Source organism: Triplophysa dalaica, chromosome 2 (genome assembly GCF_015846415.1).
Source record: "Triplophysa dalaica isolate WHDGS20190420 chromosome 2, ASM1584641v1, whole genome shotgun sequence".
NCBI lineage: Eukaryota > Metazoa > Chordata > Actinopteri > Cypriniformes > Nemacheilidae > Triplophysa > Triplophysa dalaica.
Genome location: NC_079543.1, coordinates 9622375 through 9650292, shown reverse-complemented (window position 1 = coordinate 9650292; position 27918 = coordinate 9622375). Strand labels below are relative to the sequence as shown.

The 27918-nt window shown below is 39.9% G+C and overlaps 2 protein-coding genes across 2 annotated transcripts; both read right to left on the bottom strand.

The window, feature by feature from the left end:
- Positions 1-150: 150 nt before the first annotated feature.
- Positions 151-10803, bottom strand: LOC130438261 (P2X purinoceptor 3-like). The gene is made up of 12 exons (XM_056770110.1): positions 10682-10803; positions 10263-10398; positions 5829-5900; positions 5673-5736; positions 5108-5204; positions 4947-5024; positions 2990-3131; positions 2762-2898; positions 2429-2522; positions 2268-2333; positions 1221-1298; positions 151-1139 (listed from the first exon to the last, which is right to left on the bottom strand). The coding sequence occupies exons 1-12, from the start codon at positions 10801-10803 to the stop codon at positions 1011-1013; spliced, it is 1215 nt and encodes a 404-aa protein (XP_056626088.1). The 3' UTR covers positions 151-1010.
- Positions 10804-20098: 9295 nt separating this feature from the next.
- Positions 20099-27881, bottom strand: LOC130408971 (P2X purinoceptor 3-like). Its single transcript, XM_056732518.1, has 12 exons — positions 27760-27881; positions 27340-27475; positions 23987-24058; positions 23831-23894; positions 23260-23353; positions 23097-23174; positions 22757-22898; positions 22529-22665; positions 22196-22289; positions 22035-22100; positions 21374-21451; positions 20099-21292 (listed from the first exon to the last, which is right to left on the bottom strand). Exons 1-12 carry the CDS (start codon positions 27879-27881, stop codon positions 21164-21166), a joined length of 1212 nt encoding a protein of 403 aa, XP_056588496.1. The 3' UTR covers positions 20099-21163.
- Between the last annotated feature and the right edge of the window lie 37 nt (positions 27882-27918).

Here is a 27918-nt window from a genome sequence, read left to right as displayed (position 1 = left end):
ATATTGCCATGCCTGCATTCTGACTTCTGACTTGCCTTTAGATTGAATAAATGTAATTCACATCAATCATAAATCGGTTCTCAGGTTTAATGTGAAAAAGCACTTTTATTTATCATATAATATTTAAGACCCACACTTTATTCGGCGGATTGCAAAGCCTTTGTTATAAATTTAATAGCTGATGGGCTGCATTGAATCTAGATTGTCATTGAGCAAAGTGCTTGCAGTTCAACATACAGTTGTATGCCAGAATCAAAAAGTAATACGAATTATGATATAAATAACAATTAATGTACATTAAATTATTTTCATTATCCTGAGCCTCCCATGACCTGCAGCAATATTTACTGTATGTGACAAAAGGACGTAATGACCCTATATACAATGTGGGTATTTTGCTATATAAATTCATGCAAATATATGATGTTATTCACACATGAGTGAGTCTACATTTGATACAGAATATGAAACTTTCATGTTTCTGCTCTTTTACAATAACTTTACATTCAAAAACAAACATCGACACAAAAAAAACAGGGTTGATGGCATTTGGGTGTGTACAAAACTGACATGTTAGCAAACATTCCTGAACTGCATTTTTTTTGTAGACCATGCAAATAACAAATAGCAAAATTGTGCCTTTTGATATGATTCTGACAGGTTTGTATACCGAGATGTTTCAATTTTTTCTTAAACAATCAGTAAACAAAAATGATGTTGTAAGACTGTAAAATAGAGGACATTTTTTTTTGATAAAATATCCTTTATGCTCAAAACATTTTATGGTCCTAATCCTAACCTAACCAGCCTGAGTTTATATTGAAATATAACCATATGGATGTACATTATCTCTTGCTTTTCTTGGTTAAAGAAATTATGCTTGAAAATTAAGAAATAAACAATTCACTTAGAAGTGGATTTAAGTATGTAAACTATCATTTTAGTATTTATGTATCAAACTAGTTGGTATAGATTGTTCTGTAGATTTATTTTGTGGATAAGTAGACAGGTTAACTATATTGTCCCATGGAAAATGCTCCAGAATCAGTTGAGAACTTCTCGTCCGGTTTGATTGACAGCTGGCTGTGATCTCTGCTCCTGTATAATGAGTAGCTCTCTTCAATAGTTGAATCTGATACCTAGAAAAAAGAGCAAGATTGATTTTTTTAATAAAGATTTACAGTGACATCTTGTTGCTGGTGACGGGTTTACAAACAAACCTCTTCAAATTTTTTGGCCTTGTACAGATCGGCTCCTTTAAGGAAGTGCAGCAGAATGATGTCACAGAGCACTGTGCCCTAAAACAATAAGGAATGTATCGTTAAAAAAAATGTTGCTCTGCTTAAGTTTATGGTTTCTTTTTTAAATCTTATTTAAAAAAGTTAAACTGCATCTACTCATGTATTGCACTATAACTTCAATAACTCATGTACTGCACTGTACCTTTAATAACCGCACCAACTCATCTACTGCACTGTAACTTTAATAGCTAATGTCTGTAACTAATGCACACTCAAGTCACTTGCACTATTGTATAGTCTATATTGATATCTGTTCATAACCACCTGTGCATTAATGTTCACAGTATATAGCCTTCTGTCTATATTGTTCATAGTACATACCGACTGTCACACTTTCATAGTACATGGCCATTGTATAGTATTTTCCTAATATTGTATTCTGTATTTATTCACACTGTATATCCTGCACTTGCTAATTGCACTTCTGGTTAGACCTAAACTACACTTCGTTACACTGTACTTGTATATGTGTAATGACAATAAAGTTGAATCTAATCTAATCTAATCTAATCTAAATCTGTAGCTATTCAGTTAAGGAGGCTTATGTAGTGTTACAATTGAATGTTGATAAACATGAAATATTTACAAATGCAATCATATATTCATCAGTAAACATGTTTTCAAGTAATTACACATTTTTATAATGATAAAAAATAACTGTTTAAAAATTGAATGTGGTAATTATAGTGTTTTATTTAATGATCTACAAAAAAGTATGAAGGGCAGCAAGCCATTGTATACAAAAATCGCATGCAGCTCTCTGAAACATAGCCTGACTTCTGTAAAGCATCTGCATTATGGAAGTAATTAAAAGTCAATAGCAAACGAAGATGTGCAGCAGTCTGGCTGCATTCTCACTTCTCACAAGTTCACATTTCAGTGCTTTAACACACTAACATTCAAAATGTTGTTGAAAAAAACATATAGTGATAAAATATATGATTCAGAATCAATGGAGACACATACCACACCAACAGAAGTGAAGGCAGCAACCATGTTGATAAGAGTTGGGATCATGTTAAATTGTCCTGCCTGTAAAGGAGAAACAGAAATGTATTGAGGCATTAAATGCACTGATCTGCATTTATGAAAAACATATCAACTCACAAAAATACATATTTACTTACATCTCCATTAACCAGCACATCGAATCTGATGGCATAGGCTTTCAGCAATGTTCGATACTCGGTCCCGTTCTCCATCTTAAAATACTTTGCATACCTAGAGACAATGATTTTGATCATCTATCAGATACAGTTTCAATACATATTATTAAGGTATCCAGCCAATTTCAACTTTAAGTTATACGTTTTTTTAATATATAGAAACTTTGAACATCAAGAACTTGCTTTGTTTCATTAATATTTGAATGTGTTTATGAAATTATTCCATTAAAATCACATCAGAGTTCTGCCAACTTCACTCTAAGGTTAAAATGTGAAAGGAACGGTTTCAAGAACCTGAAGTTGTATCCAGGTGAGACACTGGACTTCTCTGACATGGCGTCCAGGCGAGTGAATGAATAGGTGGGTTTGCATTCATCGTCTGCCTTATCTAAATCACACAGCCATGCTATTTTTATTCCTATTACTCCCCCCTGAGAAAAAAAAGAGTGAGAGAGATAATGAAATCGAATGGCTTTTGAGTATAGTGCATGCTAAAAATAACGAAAAAGTGAGAGTTCTCACTTTATCAGCAAGAGTGGTGAAGTTTTGTTGAGCAAATCGGATTACATCTCCAACTTTGAATATCGGACAATACATGTTCCTCTGAAAGTCAAATTTACACTTCTTCATGTAAGAACTGTTGATGGAGGGCAAAAAGTTTCCCCTGTTGGAAGAAAAGAACGAACTATGAACTAAAAAGTGCAAATATTACCATAACAACTGCTTATTCTAAAATATGTAGCAATCATGAATGTTTGTAGATTTTAATATGAATCATATACAGTCATGGCTAAAATTGTTGGCACCCCTGACATTTTTCCAGAAAATCAAGTATTTCTCACAGAAAAGTGTTGCATTAACTCATGTTTTGCTATACACATGTTTATTCCCTCTGTGTGTATTGGAACAATACAAAAAAAGGAGGGAAAAAAGCAAATTTGACATAATGTCACACAAAACTCCAAAAATGGGCTGGACAAAATTATTGGCACCCTTTCAAAATTGTGGATAAATATGATTGTTTCAAGCATGAGATACTCCTTTAAACTCACCTGGGGCAAGTAACAGGTGTGGGCAATATAAAAAATCACACCTGAAAGCAGTTAAAAATAAGAGAAGTTGGCTTAGTCTTTGCATTGTGTGTCTGTGTGTGCCACACTAAGCATGGATAACAGAAAGAGGAGAAGAGAACTGTCTGAAGACTTGAGAACCACAAGTGTGGAAAAATATCAACAATCTCAAGGTTACAAGTCCATCTCCAGAGATCTAGATGTTCCTTTGTCCACAGTGCGCATCATTATCAAGAAGTTTGTAACCCATGGCACTGTAGCAAATCTCCCCGGACGTGGACGGAAGAGAAAAATTGATGAAAGGTTGCAACGCAGAATAGTCTGGATGGTGGATAAGCAGCCCCAAACAAGTTCCAAAGAAATCCAAGCTGTCCTTCAGGCTCAGGGTGCATCAGTGTCAGCGCAAACTATCCGTCAACGTTTAAATGAAATGAAACGCTATGCCAGGAGAATCAGGAGGACCCCACTGCTGACACGGAGACATAAAAAAGCAAGACTACAGGTTGCCAAAATGTACTTGAGTAAGCCAAAAGCCGAAAACTTCTTGTGGACAGATGAGACCAAGATAGAGCTTTTTGTGTAAAGTACATTCTACTGTTTACCGAAAACGGAATGAGGCCTACAAAGAAAAGAAAACAGTACCTACAGTCAAATATGGTGGAGGTTCATAGATGTTTTGGGTTTGTTTGCTGCCTCTGGCAATGGGTGCCTTGACTGCGTGCAAGGAATCATGAAATCTGAGGATTACCAAAGGATTTTGGGTCGCAATGTAGGGCCCAGAGCCATAAAGCTGGGTCTGCATCTGAGATCGTGGGTATTCCAGCAGGACAATGACCCCAAACATACTTCAAAAACCACCCAGGAATGGATGGCAACAAAGCGCAGGAGAGTTCTGAATTGGCCAGCATGGAGTCCAGATCTAAATTCCATTGAACACCTGTGGAGAGATCTTAAAATTGCTTTGGGAAAAGGCGCCCTTCCAATATGAGAGACCTGGAGCAGTTTGCAAAGGAAGAGTGGTCCAAAATTCCGGATGAGAGGTGTAAGAAGTTTATTGATGGTTATAGGAAGCGATTGATTTCAGTAATTTGTTCCAAAGGGTGTGCAACCAAATATTAAGTTAAGGGTGCCAATAATTTTGTCCAGCCCATTTTGGGAGTTTTGTGTGACATTATGTCAACTTTGCTTTTTCCCCTCCTTTTGAATGTTGTGTTCCAATACACACAATGAGAATAAACATGTGTATAGCAAAACATGTGTTAATGCAATACTTTTCTTTGAGAAATACTTGATTATCTGGAAAAATTTCAGGGGTGCCAACAATTTTGGACATGACAGTAATTCCATTACTGTTCTCTATATGACATGCTGGTAATGATGGTTTTATGTCTGCATTTGTGTGCCATTACTTTGTGAAGTTGAAACGGGGGAAGCGAATGCTGTTCTTGATGAAAATGGTAAAGTTCTCCACCTCCATCATGAGGTCCCTTGGAAAGATTTTTTTAATCACTTTTTTATTCGTCTATAAACACATCTACATCTCTATTTCAATCATCACAAGTGGACTCACTTTGCAGCATCATCATCTATCTCTGCAGGACACCATCCTTTGATCTCACAGGTTTTTTTTGAAGAATTAAACTCAACACATCGTCCAGTCATCAAGCCTTGCAGCGTGATACACAGACACTGATGTTACATTAACATTAACATTCGCTTTAATCAAAAGTGATTTACAGTGCTTTTAAGTACATATTATCATGTTCCTTGGGAATCGAACCCAGGACCTTTGTGTTGCTAATGCAATGCTCTACCAGTCACCGGCAGCTACTGAAACACAACCAATTAAATTCAATTTTAACATATCGTCGCTGTCCTTCTGGAACCTTGTATAAATTCACCTTTGATGATTCAAGCCAAATAACTTGACTAGCAGATACACAGCTCAAACAGAAACACTGGGAACATCAAGGTCATGGGTTCAATTCTTGATCTTTGGATATTTTAAGGTCTAAATGTTAATTTACTGTGTAACTTATAACATATAAGGATAATAAAAGTGTATATGGACAATTTATTAGACTTCTCATAGAAACAAAGAGCACAAAAGAGACAAATTAGAAGAAATATCTCACCATTGCTAGCAGGTTTTGACTCCGTACAGTTAGCATTGTGAATACATATGGATTTGTTGTCTGTCTGCAGAGAAATACACAAACAGTCATCTATGAAACACAGATGTTAGTTAATAGTAAAACATATTTAATGAAAAGGGGTAATGTATGTATCACCTCGGGACAGCGCCCCTGCGTTTGCTTCTCTGTTGTGATGAGCTTTGTGATGATGCAGAACACTGACGCCCCCTGGTGGACATAAGTGCATATACGTAAATACGTGCACACACAGAAGTTGCCCTGTCCCATTTGTCTTTTTACGCTTAGAAGTCTGCTTGCGAGAGCCTCCTTTGTGCCCTCGATGCGGTCTACGCTGAATTTACCTACCCAGGAATCCATGGGAACGCCCAAACAGAGAACGGATGGGAGGAGTGTCGTGGATGTCAGACAAATACGTAAACATTACGGATACATTTTTAAATGTATGTTTAGATAAAATTCAAAATTACTTAGTTCTTAATTCACATTATTGCTTATTTATTTTTTATTAGGCCAGCTATTCAAGAATGCATTGCATTTTCTTACTTATGTCAGGATGCTATACTGAGTTCTCGAGCCTTGTGGACAGGGTTGTGACAGTACCATGTCTTGTGTATGTGTTATGTCTTGTTTGGAGACACGTGTCGGCATGTTTTGACATTGCGGCACGGATCGTCCCTTTCGTTTAGCTCCGCCCCCTTGTTTCTTCGTTAGTGTCCCATTAGTGTTTCATCTCCCTAACCCATTCCCATTAGTGTTGAGCCTTGTCACCTGCCTGTCTCCGTCCCTTTGCAATCTCCCCTTGTCAATGTTCCCATATTTACTGTCTCTGTTTCCCTAACCACTTGTCGGATCATTCCTTCTTGTAGCCCGTGGCCCATCGATGTGGTGTTCCTGCCCGTGTGATTACCCGTTGGATTACCTTGTTCCACTTGTTTGCCTTGGACTTAATATTTATTTTTCTGGAGACCTTGTATTGTTTTGTTGACCTTGAATGAAGTTTTTGATTTAAGTTCTTGTCCGGTTTTCCTCTTCGTGGGTCGTTTGTTTATTGATAAAGTCTTTTTTGTTAAAGCTGCCCTGCACTTGGGTTCTCCCACACCACAACCATGAACGAATGATCCGAGCAAATAGAACCCAGCAGGCAGCTACTGCCGAGTATAAAGTTCAGAAGCCACCAGGCCCACATCATGCTTGGCTACACACAGAGAGGGACGCCCCTTAAAGACTTCGCTATGGACTTTCTGACTACAGCACGCTCCTCAGGTTTCAATGAGGCCGAACTTAAAATTATTTTTAATAACTGCCTCGACGAACCCCTAGGACCCGCTGAGAAACAGCTGGGTTTCGTGGACCATCTCCAGGCGAACCAGCCGGCGCCAAGCCCTGTACAGCCGGCCTACCAGCCGAAGCCAAGCCCTGTCCCTACAGCCATGTCTGTCCCTACACATTATGTTCATTTAGTATAGTGTACATAAATAGTGTAATAGTGTAAATAGTGTAAGTCTCACCAACTAGAAACTGCCTAGGGTTCTTCCCGTGAAACGCGGGGGTAACGTCTGAATAGGCCTATAGCCCATAGACAATCCACTGTTTCATAACATTTACTACATTTCCTATGAGATACCCGAAGCTACTGAAAAACGATATTATTATTTCTACCTCATATTTCAGTTGTTAACACTGTACAAAAATACAATCAACAGATTAGTAATAACAAAATCTAAATAATATCTTCAAGATTTAATTATTTATATAAGACTTAAAAAATAAAATAAAAATGAAACGGAAGTGCTTCTGGACCAATGTTTACATCTTGCAAAATGGCCTACTAGCACAACACAGAGACAGAAGAACAGGTAGGCGCACTTGCCCTCCCTCTATGAAACCCCAAATCAAACCCTCGCATAAACCATGCATTTCATTAAAAACAAGATTTTTAGTCTTTTATGTAGTGAGGTTTAGAAAATGTCCTTAAAAGTTGGCCATCATGATAATGGTGCCAGTATGGGACTTAAAGCTCCAGTGATATCAAAATGAACTTTTTTTATTTTATTAAAAATACACTGTTAGGCTTCTACGCGCTGAAAAAATTCCCATTCAGACCCGTTTTAAGTCTACGCAGAATGTTGTATGTAAAAGCCCTATCGAAGAGATCGGACATCGCAGCATTGATGGCTAAAAGAAAACTACAGACCGGTATCCCTACTCCCCTTCGTTGCTTAAACTCTAGAACGTGTTTTGTGTAAACTGCTACAATGGTTCAGGTCTTACCTCTCAGGTAGGTCATTTAGAGTATCCTGGAGATGTGAGGTGTCTGAGTCCCAACATCTCGACACAGATGTGCCTCAGGGCTCAGTGCTTCGTCCGTTGCTATTTTCTGTATACATGACTTCCCAAGACTCTGTCATTCAGAAACATGGCTTTTCCTATCACTGCTATGCGGATGATACACAACTCTACCTGTCTTTTCGGCCTGGCGATTCCGACTGTTTCTGCATGCATCTCAGCTTGCCTAGCCGATATCTCGCTCCGGAAGAATGGCCATCACCTGCAGCTGAACCTTACAAAAACAGAACTGCTTGTTATCCCGGCCGACACAAAGACTCATCACAACCTCTCCATTCAACTGGGCTCATCAACCATCACATCTTCCAGAAAGGTAAGAAACCTGGGAGTGGTGATCTATGATCAGCTTAACTTCACAGATCAAATTGCCAGCACTGCCCGGTCCTGTAGATTCATCCTCAACAATATTAGGAAAATTTGACCCTTCCTATCAGAGCATGCTACGCAAGTCCTCGTACTGGCTCTTGTCCTGTCCAGACTGGACTACTGCAATGCGCTACTGGGTGGACTTCCAGCCTGCACAACAAAACCTCTACAGAAGATCCAGAATGCTGCGGCAAGAGTTATCTTTAATGAACTGAAGAGAGCACACGTCCCTCCTCTATTCATTAAGCTACATTGGCTTCCCTATAGGAGCACCCCATTATCTTCTCTCGCTAATAAAGACATATGTACCCGCCAGATCCCTACGCTCTGCAAACGAACGATGTCTTGTGGTGCCATCCCAAAAAGGTAAAAAATCTCTCTCACGTACCTTCTCCGGATCGGTTCCACCTATGTGGAATGAATCGCCCGCTGCCACAAGATCTGCAGATTCTGTAGCCATCCTTAAGAAACGTCTGAAAACACATCTCTTCCGTCAACACCTGACTGATCAGTTCTGACTCTATTTTCTTCTCTACTCTTTAAAAAAAAAATACTCTAACTTAGCTCTGTATACTGTGTTAGGTTATATGAGACCAGTCTCTGAGACGTCAACACATCAATGCTGCATGTTCAATGGCATTACAGTGGGGCTTTAAAGTCCCCGTGAACCAGAATTTTCGATCGTTTTCCGAGTGAAATGGAATTTTAAACGCGAATGTTCCACAATGATATTTACAAACACTGCCATATTTCATGAAAAAATAGGCATATTGTATTTTTTTATTTCACTGGGACGATCAGTGAAGCAAATATTTTCTTTGCAGAAATGCAACAACATTTTTATATAATATATTTATTGGTGAAGCTGATGTATAGATGGTTTCGACGGACGCGTGCCTGGCCCGAAGTTAACTTCCGGTTTGTCTTACTCGGTCTGGGGTGAGTTTCTCGAACAACGACATAACTCGCTGGTTAACCAACATAGTAATATGTATAGTTGGGTAAATTAACCCAACCCTTAGTGACGTCTTTCAGAGATCAATTGTTTGCTCCAAGTTGGTTCAGCAGTCTGACGCCACACAGGTGGAAGAGTAATGACGTCTACTAAAAGATGGGTTCAGATCGAATGAATGTCAAATTATTGTTTTAAAAAACATACATTGCATTTAAGGATTACTTTTGTTATCCTATTTTGGTTCTCTGTTGTTTTATTTCATGATATTAATTCCTACGTCATTCTGCACAGGGGTTCCCCAGGGTCCTAGCGCACGCAGATCAAACACATGGCATGCGTACTTTAAAAACAGCACTTTTATTTCCTTGACAAACTAAAAGATGCCAAATAAAAAGAAATTATATTTCGAGTGATGGATATGGAATAAACTGCATGTTGCATGCTTACTTTAATCAAAAGCTTGATGCATGTAAGTCTACGTGTCAAAATAACAAGGAACGGTACTTACAACCACAGCTCTAGACCTGCAGTTCCAACCACGCAACTTTGCAATGCTGCTTCCTATTGATCGTTGGAACGATGGGTTTGGAAAACACTTAAATCGTTGAACTAAGCTGGAACGACGGAACACGCGACCATAGATGGCTAACGTTGGTTTTGGGAAACGCACCACTGGTTAGTGGCTCATTATATAACAATTTATTTTATATTTCTTTTTCGTTTATCTATTGTAGCCTATATTCATTATGTTAAAATAAATTAAAAGATTACAACAAAGATTACACTGAAAGATTACAACAAAATCATTATAATTGTGAAAAAGGAAAATTGCCATTATAAGTCTATAAGTATACTATTGTGTTATGATAAAAAATATAATGCCAAAGTTGGTTGTGATTTACTTGAGTAGGTGTCACATAATCGGCCGTGTCCATGATCCTGTTATTATATTCTCCAAAACCTTTCACTTTAGTCATCACTGATGATTCGATGGATGTATCTCTTACTTGATATGCCTTCTCATATAGAAACACCCAGCTGAAGGGAGTGGAGGTAGAGTGAAGAGACAGAGAGAGATAGAGAGAGAGAGCAAAAAATCTTCAGCAAGAAATGATAAGGAAGGTGTCCAAGCATTTCTCATTACTCATTTCAGTAAAATAACTACACAAAACTAGCAACCAGCCATTTCATTATCTTAGAACAATTAAACAAACGTATACATATAATTCTGTTTCACAATGTTCTCAAGCACACAAACACTCCAAATACACAGTGACACTTGCATACACAAAGTTCTACAAATGCTTTCTCCAAATCTTACCCAACGAAATATGTGATGATGAGGAGTTGAGCAAGGCGGTTGATGATGCCGATGGTCCAACTCTTTACCACCACAGACTTGGTGGTCTCGTACACAAAGAAATCTGTTATACAGTCCCACATCTTTCCAGCACTCCCTAGGTATGTATCAATGTTTTTATGTGAGACAAATGTGTCGCCAATGACAAGTTGGACAATCCAAATCTTAGTAAAAAAATAAAATCTTTTCAGTGATCATGCTTTGTGTTTTCCTGATGGATGAAAAATCTCAGATGATTTGCTTTCATACTGGCCTTACTTAGATGTCTAAATCCCTCCCCCTCTCCTCCTGTGTTTCCTCCTTCAGTTATTCTAGTCTTTCTTCTGATTTACCATTTGCATTGACCCTCTTAGTAGATGCTGTTTTACTTAGCAGCTTACAATATACAATTAAATTATATTTAAATATTAGGTTTAGGTAAAATTAAACATTTTTGTTTCATTCTGTGAACTACTAGCAATATTTCTCTCAAATTTCAAATGAAAATATTGTTTCTCTTTTGCATTTATTTGCAGCAAACTAGAAAAACAGGTCAAAATAACAAAACCTTTTTCAGACCTCAAATACTGCAAATATAAAAAGTTTATATTCACTTTTAAGATATACAACAGTTACATTTGTATATGAATTTAGCAAAAGTTCTACAATAGTTTTTTATGTGATAACCTCGATTTTTATGACAGTTTTCTTGTGTATTGTCCTGCTGCCAGTCTTGCACGTTGCTGTTGGATGACTTTATGTCTCTCTTACGGTTTGACAGCGGACTGAAATGGCGCAATACATCTAGAAATACTGATTACATGAACATTTTGAATGGTCTCTTAATTTTTTATCTGCGGTATATATGTATACATTACACCAGAAAAATGTTCATAGGCAGAAGCTTTTTGATCCACGACAAGAGCTAAGACAAGCATCCACATTAACCAACTAAGAGGAAACATTTCTTCCATTACGCGTGTGACTATCTCTCTCATAACTACAATTCAGCTGAGAATTGCTTCTCCACAAAACCACACACACGCTTAACTTAAGTGTAACGCATGACAGAAGACCAAATCAAATAAGAGACTGTAGACTGGGGTTATGCTCAAGTACTGCAGTATATGTAGCTCTCTATCAGTAAATGATAGCGCTAAGTGTTAGATGTCTCACGATGATTCGATTGTCTTGAAACGGGAGCTCAAGATGGAGCGAGGATGCAAAGTAAAAAAAAGCAGGAGAGAGAAATGGATGGGTGGGTCTCAATACAAATTGGTGAACAAAATCGTCATTGCATCAAATGCAATAATCAGCAAGGTGCTTTGAGAGGTGCAATTGAGACAAATCCAGAGAATCATAACAGATATGAACAGGGGGTCTTACCCACTAATGCCAATGCAGAAATGACAGACATACCAGAAAAAAGAGGCGACAATACAAAAATGTGAGATGACGCATATGAAATACCTTGAAATATATTTTTAATTGGCCAAATGCATTTCACCAACATAAATTTGAAAAAAAAATGGTATTACATTTATAGATATTTGGGACTAAATTGGTCCACTTTTAGATTGTAGAAGTACACTGACTTTCAAGTGCAAGTTTACCACTAAGTTTGTCATTTGTACTGTAATACAATAAATTAACGAGTTTGCATACTGATTGTTTATTAGTTCAATAGCACATTCTTGATTCTTTACTTTATGAAAGTACACTTTGAAGTATACTGTCAGTAGTTTTTAAGTATACTTGTTCCCTTTCTGTCGGTCCTCCGACGTTGTGTCCAGCCGACAGATGGAGTTCGCCCTTAAGAACCTATCAACTCTGACCAATATAGAAGAGGCACCGCGGTCCACCAGGCCAAGGCATTAAGAGAGCTCCACGAGGGTAAGGCCGACCTGGGTATTATGCAGGATCTCAATGCCGCCACTGATCTCGCTCTATGGGTGACCAAGGTGACGGCACAAGCCCTGGGTCAGACGATGTTCACGCTAGTGGTCCAGGAGAGACACCTCTGGCTGATCTTTGCGGAGATGAGTGACACCGAGAAAGTCAGCTTTTTCGATGCACCCAGGTTTGGTGTCACCGTTTAGGACTTCGCTCAGCAGTTCTCGACGGTGAAGCAGACAGAGGCGATTAGCTTCTTAGATATCTTACCACGCCGCGACTCAGCCGCCCACAGGCCTGAAAGATCTTGTGCGACGTCTGCTTCCCAGCAGCACAGGACCCCTTCGACATCGGCTCCGGTGTGTTTCCAGCGCTGGCTGCACCCCGGTAGAGGCGGTCGAGGAGGAAAAATCTCCCCGTCAGCAACTTTCTCGCAAGAAGCGCCCCTATCGGGAAGACCTCATGGAGAACAACATCGGGCCCGACCTTCACAGCCACGTCTCTGATCGGTCGGTACGGGACGGTTCCTGCCTCGTCTCCAAAGCCGGGCCCTTCTCAGGGCCTGGCGCCCACCTACTCACAAAGAGAGTTTCTGTTCTCCCTGGGTGTCCCTTGCAGCCGCTCTCAAACTCCACTGGACTGTGTTCGGCCACCCTACCTCACGTCTTGGCAAGGCGTAAGGTCGAACACACACGACTGCCGCCACCACTCTCAAACCAACTGCGTGCAGCTGTTCCACCAGGCAGGTAAGTCGGCGGAGCCAACCTTCCCTCCGGGGTCCCCCCCGTGAGATGTGGTTAGCTCCGCCAGCCGACGAACCACCCCCCGTGGGAATGGTGAAGCAGACTGTCCCCTTGGTCCCCCTGTCTCAGTCCCTGGGAGCTTGGCAAGGGCTGTCCACACTGTCTCGGTGGCTACTGAGGACAGTCCGTCTTGGCTACTAGATCCAGTTCGCCAGAAACCCTCCCAAGTTTCAGGGCATCCTCTCCACCTCTGTCAGAGGCAGGGTTGCCTCCATACGTCAGGCAGAGGTCACCACCCTTCTGGCGAAACAGGCCATTGAGTTCATCCCTCAAGCCAAGATGTTCAGCGGGTTTTACAGCCCGTACTTCATCATTCAGACGGCAGGTCGCGCCCCATTCTAGATCTGCGTACCCTGAACAAGCAGTTCACAAGCTGCCATTCAGGATGCTCACGTAGAGACGCATCCTGACATCCATCAGGTGTCAGGATTGGTTTGTGGCAATCGGCCTGAAGGATGCTTACTTTCATGTCTCGATCCTCTCTCGTCACCGGCCGTTCCTACGGTTCGCGATCAAGGGGCGGGCATATATCAGTACAGAGTCCTCCCTTTGGGTCTATCCCTGTCCCCACGGGTCTTCACGAAGATTGTGCAAGCCACCGTTTCTCCCCTCAAGGAAAAGTTGTGCGGGTATCTCACAAGATCTGCCTGGAACACTTCAGGCAGCCAGCAGTCCCCCTGAAACAGTTTCAGAGGCTCCTGGGACACCTGACATCCTTGGCGGGGTAATACCCCTCAGGTTAATGCACATGAGACCTCTCCAACACTGGCTACAGAGTCGAGGCTACGGCCTCTCGTGCAGGACAAGCATGTGCTCGTACGCCTAGACAGCACTACACCCGTGGCTTACATCAATCCTCAGAGTCAACAGGTGATCCGCTCCCTGCGGCCACACATATCCCAGGCAACTTGAACCAGAGAGCCGACGCGCTTTCTCGTCAGTCGACGCCTCGCGTAGAGTGGCAACTCCACTCCCGCGCAGTCCAGCTCATTTGGATGCTGTTCGGTAAGGCCCAGGTAGACCTGTTCGCCTCCCGCGACATCACCCATTGCCTGTTTTGGTACTCCCTGTCCAAGGCCCCCTTCGGCACGGATGTCCTTGTGCACAGCTGGCCACAGGACAAGCGGAAGTACGCCTTCTCCCCAGTAAGCCTCATTCCACAGACACTGTGCTAGGTCAAGATCAGCGCCGCATTGGCCCAACCGCACTCAGATCTGATGCTCTTGACAATGACTCCCCCCTGGCCCATTCCCCTGATGGAGGCCATGCTCTCTCATGGGAAGGGCACGTTCTGGCATCCCAGACCACACCTCTGGAGTCTCCATGTCTGGTCACTAGACAGGACGAGGAGATCCTAAGTAGGCTATCCCCCTCTGTGGCGGAGACCATCACCCAGGCCAGGGCCCCATCTACTAGGCGGTTATACGCCTCGTCTCTGCTCCATACCCTGTTGGGACCTTAATGTGGTCCGGGCGGGCCTCTCTGGGGACCCCTTTGAGTCCCTCGGAGGTTCCGATCTTCTTCACCTTTCGAGTAAGATGGCCCTCCTGATGGCGCTCACTTCCTTCAAGAGGGTAGGGGACCTTCAAGCATTCTCTGTGTCCCCGGATTGCCTTGAATTCGGACTGGCAACTCCCAAGTTATCCTGAGACCAAGGCCCAGATACGTTCCCACGACTCCCTTCTGGGACCATGTGGTGAACTTGCAGGCACTCCCCATTGGAGAGGAAGACCCAACCCCATCCGTGTTGTGTCCAGTATGCGCACTGCGCCTCTACTTGGACCGCACGCAGAGCTTCAGGAGCTCTGACCAGCTCTTAGTCTGTTTCGCAGGACAGCAGAAGGGGAGGGCTGTCTCCAAACAGAGACACTGGATCGTGATGCCGTCACGGCGGCATAACACAAGATCTCCCATGCCCATTGGCAGTGCGGGCTTACTCCACACGGGGTATAGCCACCTCCTGGGCACTGGCCAGAGGCGCCTCTCTGGCAGACATTTATAGAGCTGCGGGTTGGGCTATGCCCAACTCCTTCGCAAGGTTTTACAGCCTTCACATAAACCCGGTGTCAGACCACGTCCTGCGTGGCAACATGAAGGACTGCCATCCAGCGGGGCTTATGCCTGCGAAAGCACCTCCCCACCTTCCAGCAGGTTGGGTCAGTGTGCTATCTACCTCCCTTCTTACCCAACCACATGGTTAAGAACAGGCATCCCATCCATCTCCCTTCATACCCAACCACATGGTTAAAAACAGGCATCCTATCCATCACTAAGCAAGCACACCCTTGGGGTCGGCTGGGCAGAGCAGCCTCCCCCCTTAGGCCAATAGAACATATGAACTATCACAGATAGATCTAACCGGATCTAGTGCTACCGGACGTCTGTAACACCCCCTCCGTGGGCTGTTCCGTCTGATGTATCCTCATGAGATGGTTCCCACTCCTGGTGACCCATGACCTCCCCCAGGTTGACCTCCACCTCGCGGTTAACTACTCAGTCCGCATGTTCCATGCAATCTCCCCTAAGGGCGAGACCATATCTATATCCATTGTATTCCTCCACCCGGATAGGAAGGGGCCTCTGCAGAGCATCCCTAATTAAGGAAGTCGCGCACACCCGGTGTAAACCCGATCCAGAGGCCTCTCGCCAGTAGAGAGCTAAGGCCTCCATCCGTGAAAGGTTACAGGTCAGGGTGTACCCATCTTTCTCCAAGAAAGCACTGGGACCCCCCGACCATCACACTGGAAGGTTACAGTTTCATGAAAGCCTCGTGCTGACACGCCCAGGCCTGCTACCATCGCTTCCCTAGAGATTGTGACACGCTACAACGTTGTGTCATTTTCCATAGGAACCCCATCTGGCCGCTCAACACAACGTCGAGAGACCGACAGAAAGGGAAGGTCTCGGTTAGGTCTGTAACCTTAGATCCTGATGGAGGGAACGAGACGTTGTGTCCCTTATGCCACAAAACGTATCGTCCTCTGCTCTAGTCGTGAGAGGCTCTCAGGCTCTTCAGAACAAAAGGTAAATGAATGATGCACGCCTTCTTTTTTTATTCCGGATATCAGGGGGCGGAAACCGGCATGCAAATTTAATTAGCTAAATTTCATTGGCCTCTTTTATAGTAGTCAGAGTTGATAGGTTCTCAAGGGCGAACCCCATCTGTCGGCTCGACACAACGTCCCTCCATCAGGGAACTGAGGTAACAGACGTAACCGAGACGTTTTCTAAAATTATACTTAACGGACGGTTTCCCGTAGAGGAATTTGATGCAGTCAGGGCTAGGGCTTGGATAAATTACGACATTTTAGTTGTTTTTACAAACATGACTTACAAAAAAGCATTACTTGTGTGCAGTTCGAGTGAGAAAACAATTGCACTGATGTATTTAAAGAAATGTCTGTTGTTTTCAGTTTAGACAATTCTAACATTTATTTTGTCTAGGACTAGTCTTAATCCCTGTGCGAGAAACCAGCCCAATATCATACTTATTTACAAACTTTTAATAGAACATTTTTGCTTTTTAACACTCTTAAAATTGTCCCTGTGTTAAGGCTACACAATCGTTACAGTAAATTCAACTACAAGCCCTCAGAATAACTTCATTATAGTTTTTAAAGATTGAGTACAAATACTTGCCAAATAGACATATTTCTGCCAGTAGTCCTATACCTTAAAAAATGTTAGTAGAAATTACAGTATTACAGCAGTTTGTCAGAAACTAACTGTAGATTTACATTTATGTAAATAACTGACAACAGTTTGTTCAAAGATAAATGATCATTAAACATTAACAAGTCTTATCACCAAAGGAAAAAAAAAACAGCCCCATGCAAAGCATTCTGGGGACCAAAAATCCATTTTTAAATGAAAACATGAAAATATAAATTTATGGTTCCCAGAATGCTTTGCATGAGGCTGTTATTTTATCATTTTTTCTGTAAAGATAAAGACTTGTTAATGTTTAATATTAATTTATCTTTTAACAAACGTTTGGCAATAAATTAGATAAATATAAATCCACAGTAAGTAAGTAATGTTAGTACATATTAAGCATGTACGCCTTTTGCAGACATTTGTATCCAAAACAACTTATTCAAGATACATTTTATCTGCACGCGTGTCCTCTCTGGGGTTCAGACCTTTGACCTTTTTGCAGCAATGTTCTACCAATTAAGCTAAAGAAACACCGTAAGTCTGTACAGGTATATGCACATATCTAAATTTTAGGTTACAAGGATCAGTCTGTTTTCTTTAGATGATTAACAATAAATAATGTCATGTTTACAATATATACGATATATGTTATGCCACACGCAGAAGCCCTCCAGTTATATCACTGAATAACTTTCATGGACTTCGCCATTAACCAGCGTTTTGAGGCTGTCTGTTAGGCTTGCCGGGAAAGTTTTTTTTTTGCCATGGTTAAATTGGCCTGCTTTTGTTACAACCACAAGCTCTTTATCTCAACAACCACAAATTTATACTTACGCACATGAAACGGAGAAGAGGTCGTAAATCAAATTAAAAGATAATTGAGCAGTGTGGTGGTTATGTACAGTAATGCTATCCATAATGAGATTTAATACTCGTTGGTTCTGTATTGTGCTGTACTCCAAATGTTTATAGTGGAGATGGGTTGTAGGTGTTAGAAGAGAGAACGTGGGTATAGAAGAGAAGGTTAATATTTTAACAGCAATACAAGTTTTTAATACAATGTTTAATGCAACAACAAATATTTACTGTATTAAATCAATGTTAACAATGTAAACAAACAATGAATTTAAACGAAAATGTAAATTAATAATAATGTTAGTACATACTGTATAAAGCAAGCAGATGTGTTAAATATATGATTTCTAATGTGTTTTTGTAAACCACTGTGTATTGTTTTTCAAAAAAAAAGACACTTGTGTATTGCTTAGCATGTTGTTTTGAACGTTTAGTGGTGTAGCTTTAGTTCTAATATTATTGGTGACGAGGACACATTTCGCTGTTGCTGATTTAAACAAGCCTTTTTTGCAGGTTTGAATTTGATGCAGAAATTGACTTATCACGTTTTCTGTCATCTCACAATAATTCTTAGTTTGTCTTGTGTCACTTTTTTTCATGAACTCCTCCCCTTTCCTCACGAAGGGGTTTTATTTTAAAAAAATTTTTATTAAAAATAACTTTTTTATACAGATGAATTTACATTTGTCCCTATATCAGTCACTCTTTAGTGGTCTAACATTTAACTTTACAGCTCCTTGTTTTTCCAATTCTCTTTAAAGAAGGGATTAATTAAAATCACAATTTTAACCCAAGCTTTTGTCATATAAGAGGGAATCGTATTCACCCGAACATTGTATAAGTATCAGAACTGAAACGTCCTTGTTACTGAGTTTCCATCTGTTATTGACACCATGCCCAGCGAATGACAGGTTCTGGAATGCACCTATCTATGACAACATTGATAGGTTGAACACCGCCTCCACCGGAAAATATCAAGGACTTCTTCTCTAGCCCCGTCCACTTTTTCGCGCATGACAGAACTGAAGAACCACAAATGGCGCGGAACCAGATAGAGCGAGCAAGCAATAAAAAACATGCCGTTAAATATTGTGCATTTGTTCGTTTCATTTCTCTGAGGATTCCTTCGTAAACAAGGCACAGGTCGACAGAGACTAAAATTAAAATACCAGTGCTGAGCCGTCAATATTGGATCCGATAGGAAGGGTGCAGCAATCTTTTGGGAGATAATATCAACATTTCTGTACCATACGTCACTATTGCTTTATTAGAGATCGCTTGATGTGCCCTGAGCACTATTCGCACGAGATTAGTATTACCTGGGTACTTCTTGTCATTTGTATTACTTGCATCTCTGTGATTTGTGGGTTTATATATCATTTTCAAGGTTTTATCCAAAGTTTGCGAATAATGGAGGCGGTTTGAAGTGTCTTGGTTTTATTTCGGGTGATATCCATAAGCTCCCGGGAGTCTGTTTGTTTATTTATTATGTTACTCTCGTAACATTTGAGACCTGCGATCATGGTGATCTTTTGTCCAGTTCGCAATCACGGGTCTCAAATGCTGACAGGTACAGTCATATATCACTAAACGCAACACAACTATAGGCTATACAAACTATACGCAAAGCCTTGCAATCACATCTAGGAAATAAGTCAGTAAATTTAAGTAAATGCATCACATGAAATGACTGATGTAGGGAGGTAATTTATAAATCACAGGAGGTCTGCAGATAATACTAATACTGTGCGAAAACTGTGAATAGTGCTAATGTTTAACCTAACATTACGTCTCTAACCAAATTCACAAAAGGCTCCAACTACGCAAACTGATATCTAATCAAAGCGGTGGGCGCTTCACTTCCAAATGTCTTCAATGCCGCAGGCCTATTACAACTGAGCGTTTATAGAGCTGGCCTCAAAACTTCTGTAGAAAATAGCCTATTACTTATTGATTGTGATGTTTTTGAATGTAAAAACCTTGTGAACGTCATAACTAGACCTCATACAACAGTATTAAACAATAAACAAGTCCAGTCACACACATCAACTCTTGAAAAACAAAGTCAATTAGGTTCATATAGGGGATTAGCCATTTACAAACTTAATATTTTACATAATGGCAACTACATGACAGCAAAAATAAATAATAAAACCTCTAATAAGTCCTCTAATGGGGTGACCAAACCAGAGTCAAAGTTTACATACATCAGCTTTTAATTTTTTTGTCTCATTTTACCAGTTTTAGAAGTTTTGAATTCATGATCAGATTTGGATTAATTAAGTATTAATTGATATTGCCATGCCTGCATTCTGACTTCTGACTTGCCTTTAGATTGAATAAATGTAATTCACATCAATCATAAATGGGTTCTCAGGTTTAATGTGAAAAAGCACTTTTATTTATCATATAATATTTAAGACCCACACTTTATTCGGCGGATTGCAAAGCCTTTGTTATAAATTTAATAGCTGATGGGCTGCATTGAATCTAGATTGTCATGCCAGAATCAAAAAGTAATACGCATTATGATATAAATAACAATTATTGTACATGAAATAATTTTCATTATCCTGAGCCTCCTGCAGCAATATTTACTGTATGTGACAAAAGGACGTAATGACCCTATATACAATGTGGGTATTTTGCTTTAAAAATTCATGCAAATATATGATGTTATTCACACATGAGTGAGTCTACATTTGATACAGAATATGAAACGTTCATGTCTCTGCTCTTTTCAATAACTTTACATTCAAAAACAAACATCGACACAAAAAAAACAGGGTTGATGGCATTTGGGTGTGTACAAAACTGACATGTTAGCAAACATTCCTGAACTGCATTTTTTTTGTAGACCATGCAAATAACAAATAGCAAAATTGCGCCTTTTGATATGATTCTGACAGGTTTGTATACCGAGATGTTTCAATTTTTTCTTAAACAATCAGTAAACAAAAATGATGTTGTAAGACAGTAAAAATAGAGGACATGTTTTTTGATAAAATATCCTTTATGCTCAAAACATTTTATGGTCCTAATCCTAACCTAACCAGCCTGAGTTTATATTGAAATATAACCATATGGATGTACATTATCTCTTACTTATCTTGGATAAAATAATTATGCTTGAAAATTAACAAATAAACAATCAACTTAGAAGTGGATTTAAGAATGTAAACTATCAAAGTATTTATGTATCAAACTAGTTGGTATAGATTGTTCTGTAGATTTATTTTGTGGATAAGTAGACAGGTTAACTATATTGTCCCATGGAAAATGCTCCAGAATCAGTTGAGAACTTCTCGTCCGGTTTGATTGACAGCTGGCTGTGATCTCTGCTCCTGTATAATGAGTAGCTCTCTTCAATAGTTGAATCTGATACCTAGAAAAAAGAGCAAGATTGATTTTTTTAATAAAGATTTACAGTGACATCTTGTTGCTGGTGACGGGTTTACAAACAAACCTCTTCAAATTTTCTGGCCTTGTACAGATCGGCTCCTTTAAGGAAGTGCAGCAGAATGATGTCACAGAGCACTGTGCCCTAAAACAATAAGGAATGTATTGTAAAAAAAATTTTGCTCTGCTTAAGTTTATGGTTTCTTTTTTAAATCTGCAGCTATTCAGTTAAGGAGGCTTATGTAGTGTTACAATTTAATGTTGATAAACATGAAATATTTACAAATATATTCATCAGTAAACATGTTTTCAAGTAATTACACATTTTTATAATGATAAAAAATAACTGTTTAAAAATTGAATGTAGTAATTATAGTGTTTTATTTAATGATCTACAAAAAAGTATGAAGGCCAGCAAGCCATTGTATACAAAAATCGCATGCAGCTCTCTGAAACATAGCCTGACTTCTGTAAAGCATCTGCATTATGGAAGTAATTAAAAGTCAATAGCAAACGATTGTTCCTGAAGATGTGCAGCAGTCTGGCAGCATTCTCACTTCTCACAAGTTCACATTTCAGTGCTTTAACGTCATCTCTACATATATTCTATACCTTATGTAATGTAAACATAGATATTACAGTTTTTTTCCCACACTAACATTCAAAATGTTGTTGAAAAAAACATATAGTGATAAAATATATGATTCAGAATCAATGGAGACACATACCACACCAACAGAAGTGAAGGCAGCAACCATGTTGATAAGAGTTGGGATCATGTTAAATTGTCCTGCCTGTAAAGGAGAAACAGAAATGTATTGAGGCATTAAATGCACTGATCTGCATTTATGAAAAACATATCAACTCACAAAAATACATATTTACTTACATCTCCATTAACCAGCACATCGAATCTGATGGCATAGGCTTTCAGCAATGTTCGATACTCGGTCCCGTTCTCCATCTTAAAATACTTTGCATACCTAGAGACAATGATTTTGATCATCTATCAGATACAGTTTCAATACATATTATTAAGGTATCCAGCCAATTTCAACTTTAAGTAATACGTTTTTTTAATATATAGAAACTTTGAACATCAAGAACTTGCTTTGTTTCATTAATATTTGAATGCGTTTATGAAATTATTCCATTAAAATCACATCAGAGTTCTGCCAACTTCACTCTAAGGTTAAAATGTGAAAGGAACGGTTTCAAGAACCTGAAGTTGTATCCAGGTGAGACACTGGACTTCTCTGACATGGCGTCCAGGCGAGTGAATGAATAGGTGGGTTTGCATTCATCGTCTGCCTTATCTAAATCACACAGCCATGCTATTTTTATTCCTATTACTCCCCCCTGAGAAAAAAAAGAGTGAGAGAGATAATGAAATCGAATGGCTTTTGAGTAAAGTGCATGCTAAAAATAACGAAAAAGTGAGAGTTCTCACTTTATCAGCAAGAGTGGTGAAGTTTTGTTGAGCAAATCGGATTACATCTCCAACTTTGAATATCGGACAATACATGTTCCTCTGAAAGTCAAATTTACACTTCTTCATGTAAGAACTATTGATGGAGGGCAAAAAGTTTCCCCTGTTGGAAGAAGAGAAAGAACTATGAACTAAAAAGTACAAATATTACCATAAGTACTTTTTCTAAAATATGTAGCAATCATAAATGTTTGTAGATAAGAATTTATAGGCTCTTAATATGAATCATATAATATCATTACGGTTCTCTATATGACATGCTGGTAATGATGGTTTTATGTCTGCATTTGTGTGCCATTACTTTGTGAAGTTGAAACGGGGGAAGCGAATGCTGTTCTTGATGAAAATGGTGAAGTTCTCCACCTCCATCATGGGGTCCCTGCGAAAGATTTTTTTTAAATCACTTTTCTATTCGTCTATAAACACATCTACATCTCTATTTCAATCATCAGAAGTGGACTCACTGTTGCACATCATCTATCTCTGCAGGACACCATCCTTTGATCTCACAGGTTTTTTTTGAAGAATTAAACTCAACACATCGTCCAGTCAGCAAGCCTTGCAGCGTGATAGACAGACACTGATGTTACATTAACATTCATGCTTTTGGCAGACGCTTTAATCAAAAGTGATTTACAGTGCATTTAAGTACATATTATCATGTTCCTTGGGAATCGAACCCAGGACCTTTGTGTTGCTAATGCAATGCTCTACCAGTCACCGGCAGCTACTGAAACACAACCAATTAAATTCAATTTTAACATATCGTCGCTGTCCTTCTGGAACCTTGTATAAATTCACCTTTGATGATTCAAGCCAAATAACTTGACTAGCAGATACACAGCTCAAACAGAAACACTGGGAACATCAAGGTCATGGGTTCAATTCTTGATCTTTGGATATTTTAAGGTCTAAATGTTAATTTACTGTGTAACTTATAACATATAAGGATAATAAAAGTGTATATGGACAATTTATTAGACTTCTCATAGAAACAAAGAGCACAAAAGAGACAAATTAGAAGAAATATCTCACCGTTGCTAGCAGGTTTTGACTCAGTACAGTTAGCATCGTGAATACATATGGATTTTTTGTCTGTCTGCAGAGAAATACACAAACAGTCATCTATGAAACACAGATGCTAGTTAATAGTAAAACATATTTAATGAAAAGGGGTAATGTATGTATCACCTCGGGACAGCGCCCCTGCGTTTGCTTCTCTGTTGTGATGAGCTTTGTGATGATGCAGAACACTGATGCCCCCTGGTGGACATAAGTGCATATACGTAAATACGTGCACACACAGAAGTTGCCCTGTCCCATTTGCCTTTTTACGCTTAGAAGTCTGCTCGAGAGCCTCTTTGTGCCTCGATGCGATCTACACTGAATTTACCTACCCAGGAATCCATGGGAACGCCCAAACAGAGAACGGATGGGAGGAGTGTCGTGGATGTCAGACAAATACGTAAACATTACGGATACATTTTTAAATTTATGTTTAGATAAAATTCAAAATTACTTAGTTCTTAATTCACATTAGTGCTTATTTATTTTTCATTAGTCCAGCTATTCAAGAATGCAGTGCATTTTCTTACTTGTATCAGGAGTTGTGAGTTGTGACCTCTGCTTTTAACCCATCCAGTTAGTAGTGAACACATGCACAGGATGTGATGAACACACGCACAGCAGGTGATGAACACACGCACAGCAAGTGATGAACACATGCACAAGCACACCCAGAGCAGTGGGCAGCTATCACTGCAGCACCCGGGGAGGCAAGTAAGGGTATCCCTACTCAAGGGCACCTCAATCGGCCCTGAGGATCGAACCGGCAACCTTCTGGTCACGAGTCCGACTCTCTTACCATTAAGCCACGATTGCCCAGACAGGGTCGTGACAGTATCATGTCTTGTGTGTGTTATGTCTTGTTTGGAGACATGTGTCGGTATGTTTTGACATTTCGGCAAGCGTCGTCCCTTTCGTTTAGCTCCGCCACCTTGTTTCTCCGTTAGTGTCCCATTAGTGTTTCATCTCCCTAACCTTTCCCATCATCTTCCCACCAGTTTCCCATTAGTGTTGAGCCTTGTCACCTGCCTGTCTCCGTCCCTTTGCAATCTACCCTTGTTACTGTTCCCATATTTACTGTCTCTGTTTCCCTAACCACTTGTCGGATCATTCCTTCTTGTAGCCCGTGTCCTATCGATGTGGTGTTCCTGCCCGTGTGATTACCCGTTGGATTACCTTGTTCCACTTGTTTGCCTTGGACTTAATATTTATTTTTCTGGAGACCTTGTTTGGTTTTGTCCCCCTTGAGGGGAGTTTTTGGTTTTAGTTTCTTGTCCTGTTTTTCCTCATCGTAGGCCGTTTGTTTATTGATAAAGTCTTTTTTGTTAAAGCTGCCCTGCACTTGGGTTCTCCCACACCACAACCGTGAACGAATGATCCAACCAAATAGAACCCAGCAGGCAGCTACTGCCGAGTATAAAGTTCAGAAGCCACCAGGCCCACATAATGCTCGGCTACACACAGAGAGGGACGCCCCTTAAAGACTTAGCTATGGACTTTCTGACTACAGCACGCTCCTCAGGTTTCAATGAGGCCGAACTAAAAGTAATTTTTAATAGCTGCCTCGATGAACCCCTAGGACCCGCTGAGAAACCGTTGGGTTTCGTGGACCATCTAAAGGCGATCCAGCCGGCGCAAAGCATTGTCCCTACAGCCATGTCTGTCCCTACACATTATGTACATTTAGTATAGTGTATACAAATAAATAAATATACATAAGCAGTTGCTTTTACGTCATGCCAAATTAATGCATTACAAACATAAGTATCCATTGCATAATTCTCGGGTGCCATATGAAGTACAGAACAATAAAACTGGTAGCTCCTGTCCCAAATAACAACGGTACAACAAGTGCGGTCACTTCACCCCGCACTGTGCAGACTGATCTGCAGTGGTATATCGAAGTGCTGTTCTACCGGACTTGTAATGATATTTTCATAAGTTGACATGTCATTATAACATTAAAATACCACCTCTGTATATCACTTCTAAACCTGTATGAGGTTTAGAAAATGTCCTAAAAAGTTGGCCATCATGATAATGATGCCAGTACGGGGCTTAAAGCTCCAGTGAAATCAAAATGAAAGTTTTTTTTTCTATTATTAGAAATAAAAGCTACGCGCTGACAAAATTCCCATTTAGACCCATTTTAAGTCTACACAGAATGTTGTATGTTAAAGCCCTATGGAAGATATCGGACATCACAGCATTGATAAGGAGAAGACAAACGCCAGTGTCACCTACCAACATAAATAAGCCTCAAGACACATCACTCTTAACACTGATCTTCCTATTCTTTCCAACAGACTTTTGCATCCAGCTTTGCCAGGCAGGCTGATTGTGTGCTTTAAACGAAACACTATAGGTTATTTTAAAAGGAGGCAGGGTTGTTCGATATGTCTCACGCTCTCTGCATTTCTCAGTTGAAATTACGTCAACACATCAATGCTGCATGTTCAATGGCATTACAGTGGGGCTTTAAAGTCCCCGTGAACCAAAAGTTTCTATAATTTTCAGAGTGAAATGGAATTTTAAACGCGAATGACCCACATTGATAAACTATTTACAAAAACTCTGCCATATTTCATGAAAAAATAGGCATTGTACTTTTTATTTCACTGGGACTTTAACGAAGATTGGGTAAATTAACGATGTAGTGACGACTGTTTCCCGAAACCGTAGTAACTCTGCCGGAGATCAGTTGCTACAAGTTGGTTCGGCAATCTGACGCCCCACAGGTGGAAGAGCTAATGACGTCTACTAATAAATGGGTTCAGATCGAATTAATGTCAAATTATTGCATAAATAACATACATTGCATTTAAGGACTACTTTGGTTATCCTATTTTTGTTCTCTGTTGTTTTATTTCATGATATTAATTCATTTATAAGTGTCCTCCTACGTCATTCCGCACAGGGGTTCAACGGGGTCCTGATCACGCACATGATATGCGCACTTTTAAGAAAAACAGCACTTTTATTTCCTTGACAAACTAAAAGATGCCAAATAAAATTTGTTTATATTTCCAGTGATGGATATGGAATGCACTGCATGTTGCATGCTTACTTTAATCAAAAGCTTGATGCATGTAAGTCTACGTGTCAAAATAACAAGGAACGGTACTTACAACCACAGCTCTAGACCTGCAGTTCCAACCACGCAACTTTGCGATGCTGCTTCCTATTGATCGTTGGAACGACGGAACACGCGACCATAGATGGCTAACGTTGGTTTTGGGAAACGCACCCCTGGTTAGTGGCTAGTTATATAACAATTTATTTTATATTTATTTTTCGTTTATCTATTGTAGCCTATATTCATTATGTTAAAATAAATTAAAAGATTACAACACAGATTACACTGAAAGATTACAACAAAATCATTATAATTGTGAAAAAGGAAAATTGCCATTATAAGTCTATAAGTATACTATTGTGTTATGATAAAAAATATAATGCCAAAGTTGGTTGTGATTTACTTGAGTAGGTGTCACATAATCGGCCGTGTCCATGATCCGGTTATTATATTCTCCAAAACCTTTCACTTTAGTCATCACTGATGATTCGATGGATGTATCTCTTACTTGATATGCCTTCTCATATAGAAACACCCAGCTGAAGGGAGTGGAGGTAGGGTGAAGAGACAGAGAGAGATAGAGAGAGAGAGCAAAAAAATCTTCAGCAAGAAATGATAAGGAAGGTTTCCAAGCATTTCTCATTACTTATTTCAATAAAATAACTACACAAAACTAGCAACCAGCCATTTCATTTTCTTAGAACAATTAAACAAACGTATACCTATAATTCTGTTTCACAATGTTCTCAAACACACAAACACTCCAAATACACAGTGACACTTGCATACACAAAGTTCTACAAATGCTTTCTCCAAATCTTACCCAACGAAATATGTGATGATGAGGAGTTGAGCAAGGCGGTTGATGATGCCGATGGTCCAACTCTTTACCACCACAGACTTGGTGGTCTCGTACACAAAGAAATCTGTTATACAGTCCCACATCTTTCCAGCACTCCCTAGGTATGTATCAATGTTTTTA

What these genes read in the sequence shown, in the direction of transcription:
- LOC130408971 (XM_056732518.1), bottom strand. Translation starts at nt 27,881, where the DNA reads ATGTGGGACTGTATAACAGATTTCTTTGTGTACGAGACCACCAAGTCT. An exon ending in CCCCGTTTCAACTTCACAAA is followed by an intron (nt 22,899 to 23,096) that starts GTAATGGCACAC and finishes TTCTTCCAACAG; the next exon opens with GGGAAACTTTTTGCCCTCCA. An exon ending in TCACCTGGATACAACTTCAG is followed by an intron (nt 22,290 to 22,528) that starts GTTCTTGAAACC and finishes CATTGTCTCTAG; the next exon opens with GTATGCAAAGTATTTTAAGA.
- LOC130438261 (XM_056770110.1), bottom strand. Translation starts at nt 10,803, where the DNA reads ATGTGGGACTGTATAACAGATTTCTTTGTGTACGAGACCACCAAGTCT. An exon ending in ATAGATGATGATGCTGCAAA is followed by an intron (nt 5,025 to 5,107) that starts GTGAGTCCACTT and finishes AATCTTTCCAAG; the next exon opens with GGACCTCATGATGGAGGTGG. An exon ending in CCTTCACTTCTGTTGGTGTG is followed by an intron (nt 1,299 to 2,267) that starts GTATGTGTCTCC and finishes TTATTGTTTTAG; the next exon opens with GGCACAGTGCTCTGTGACAT.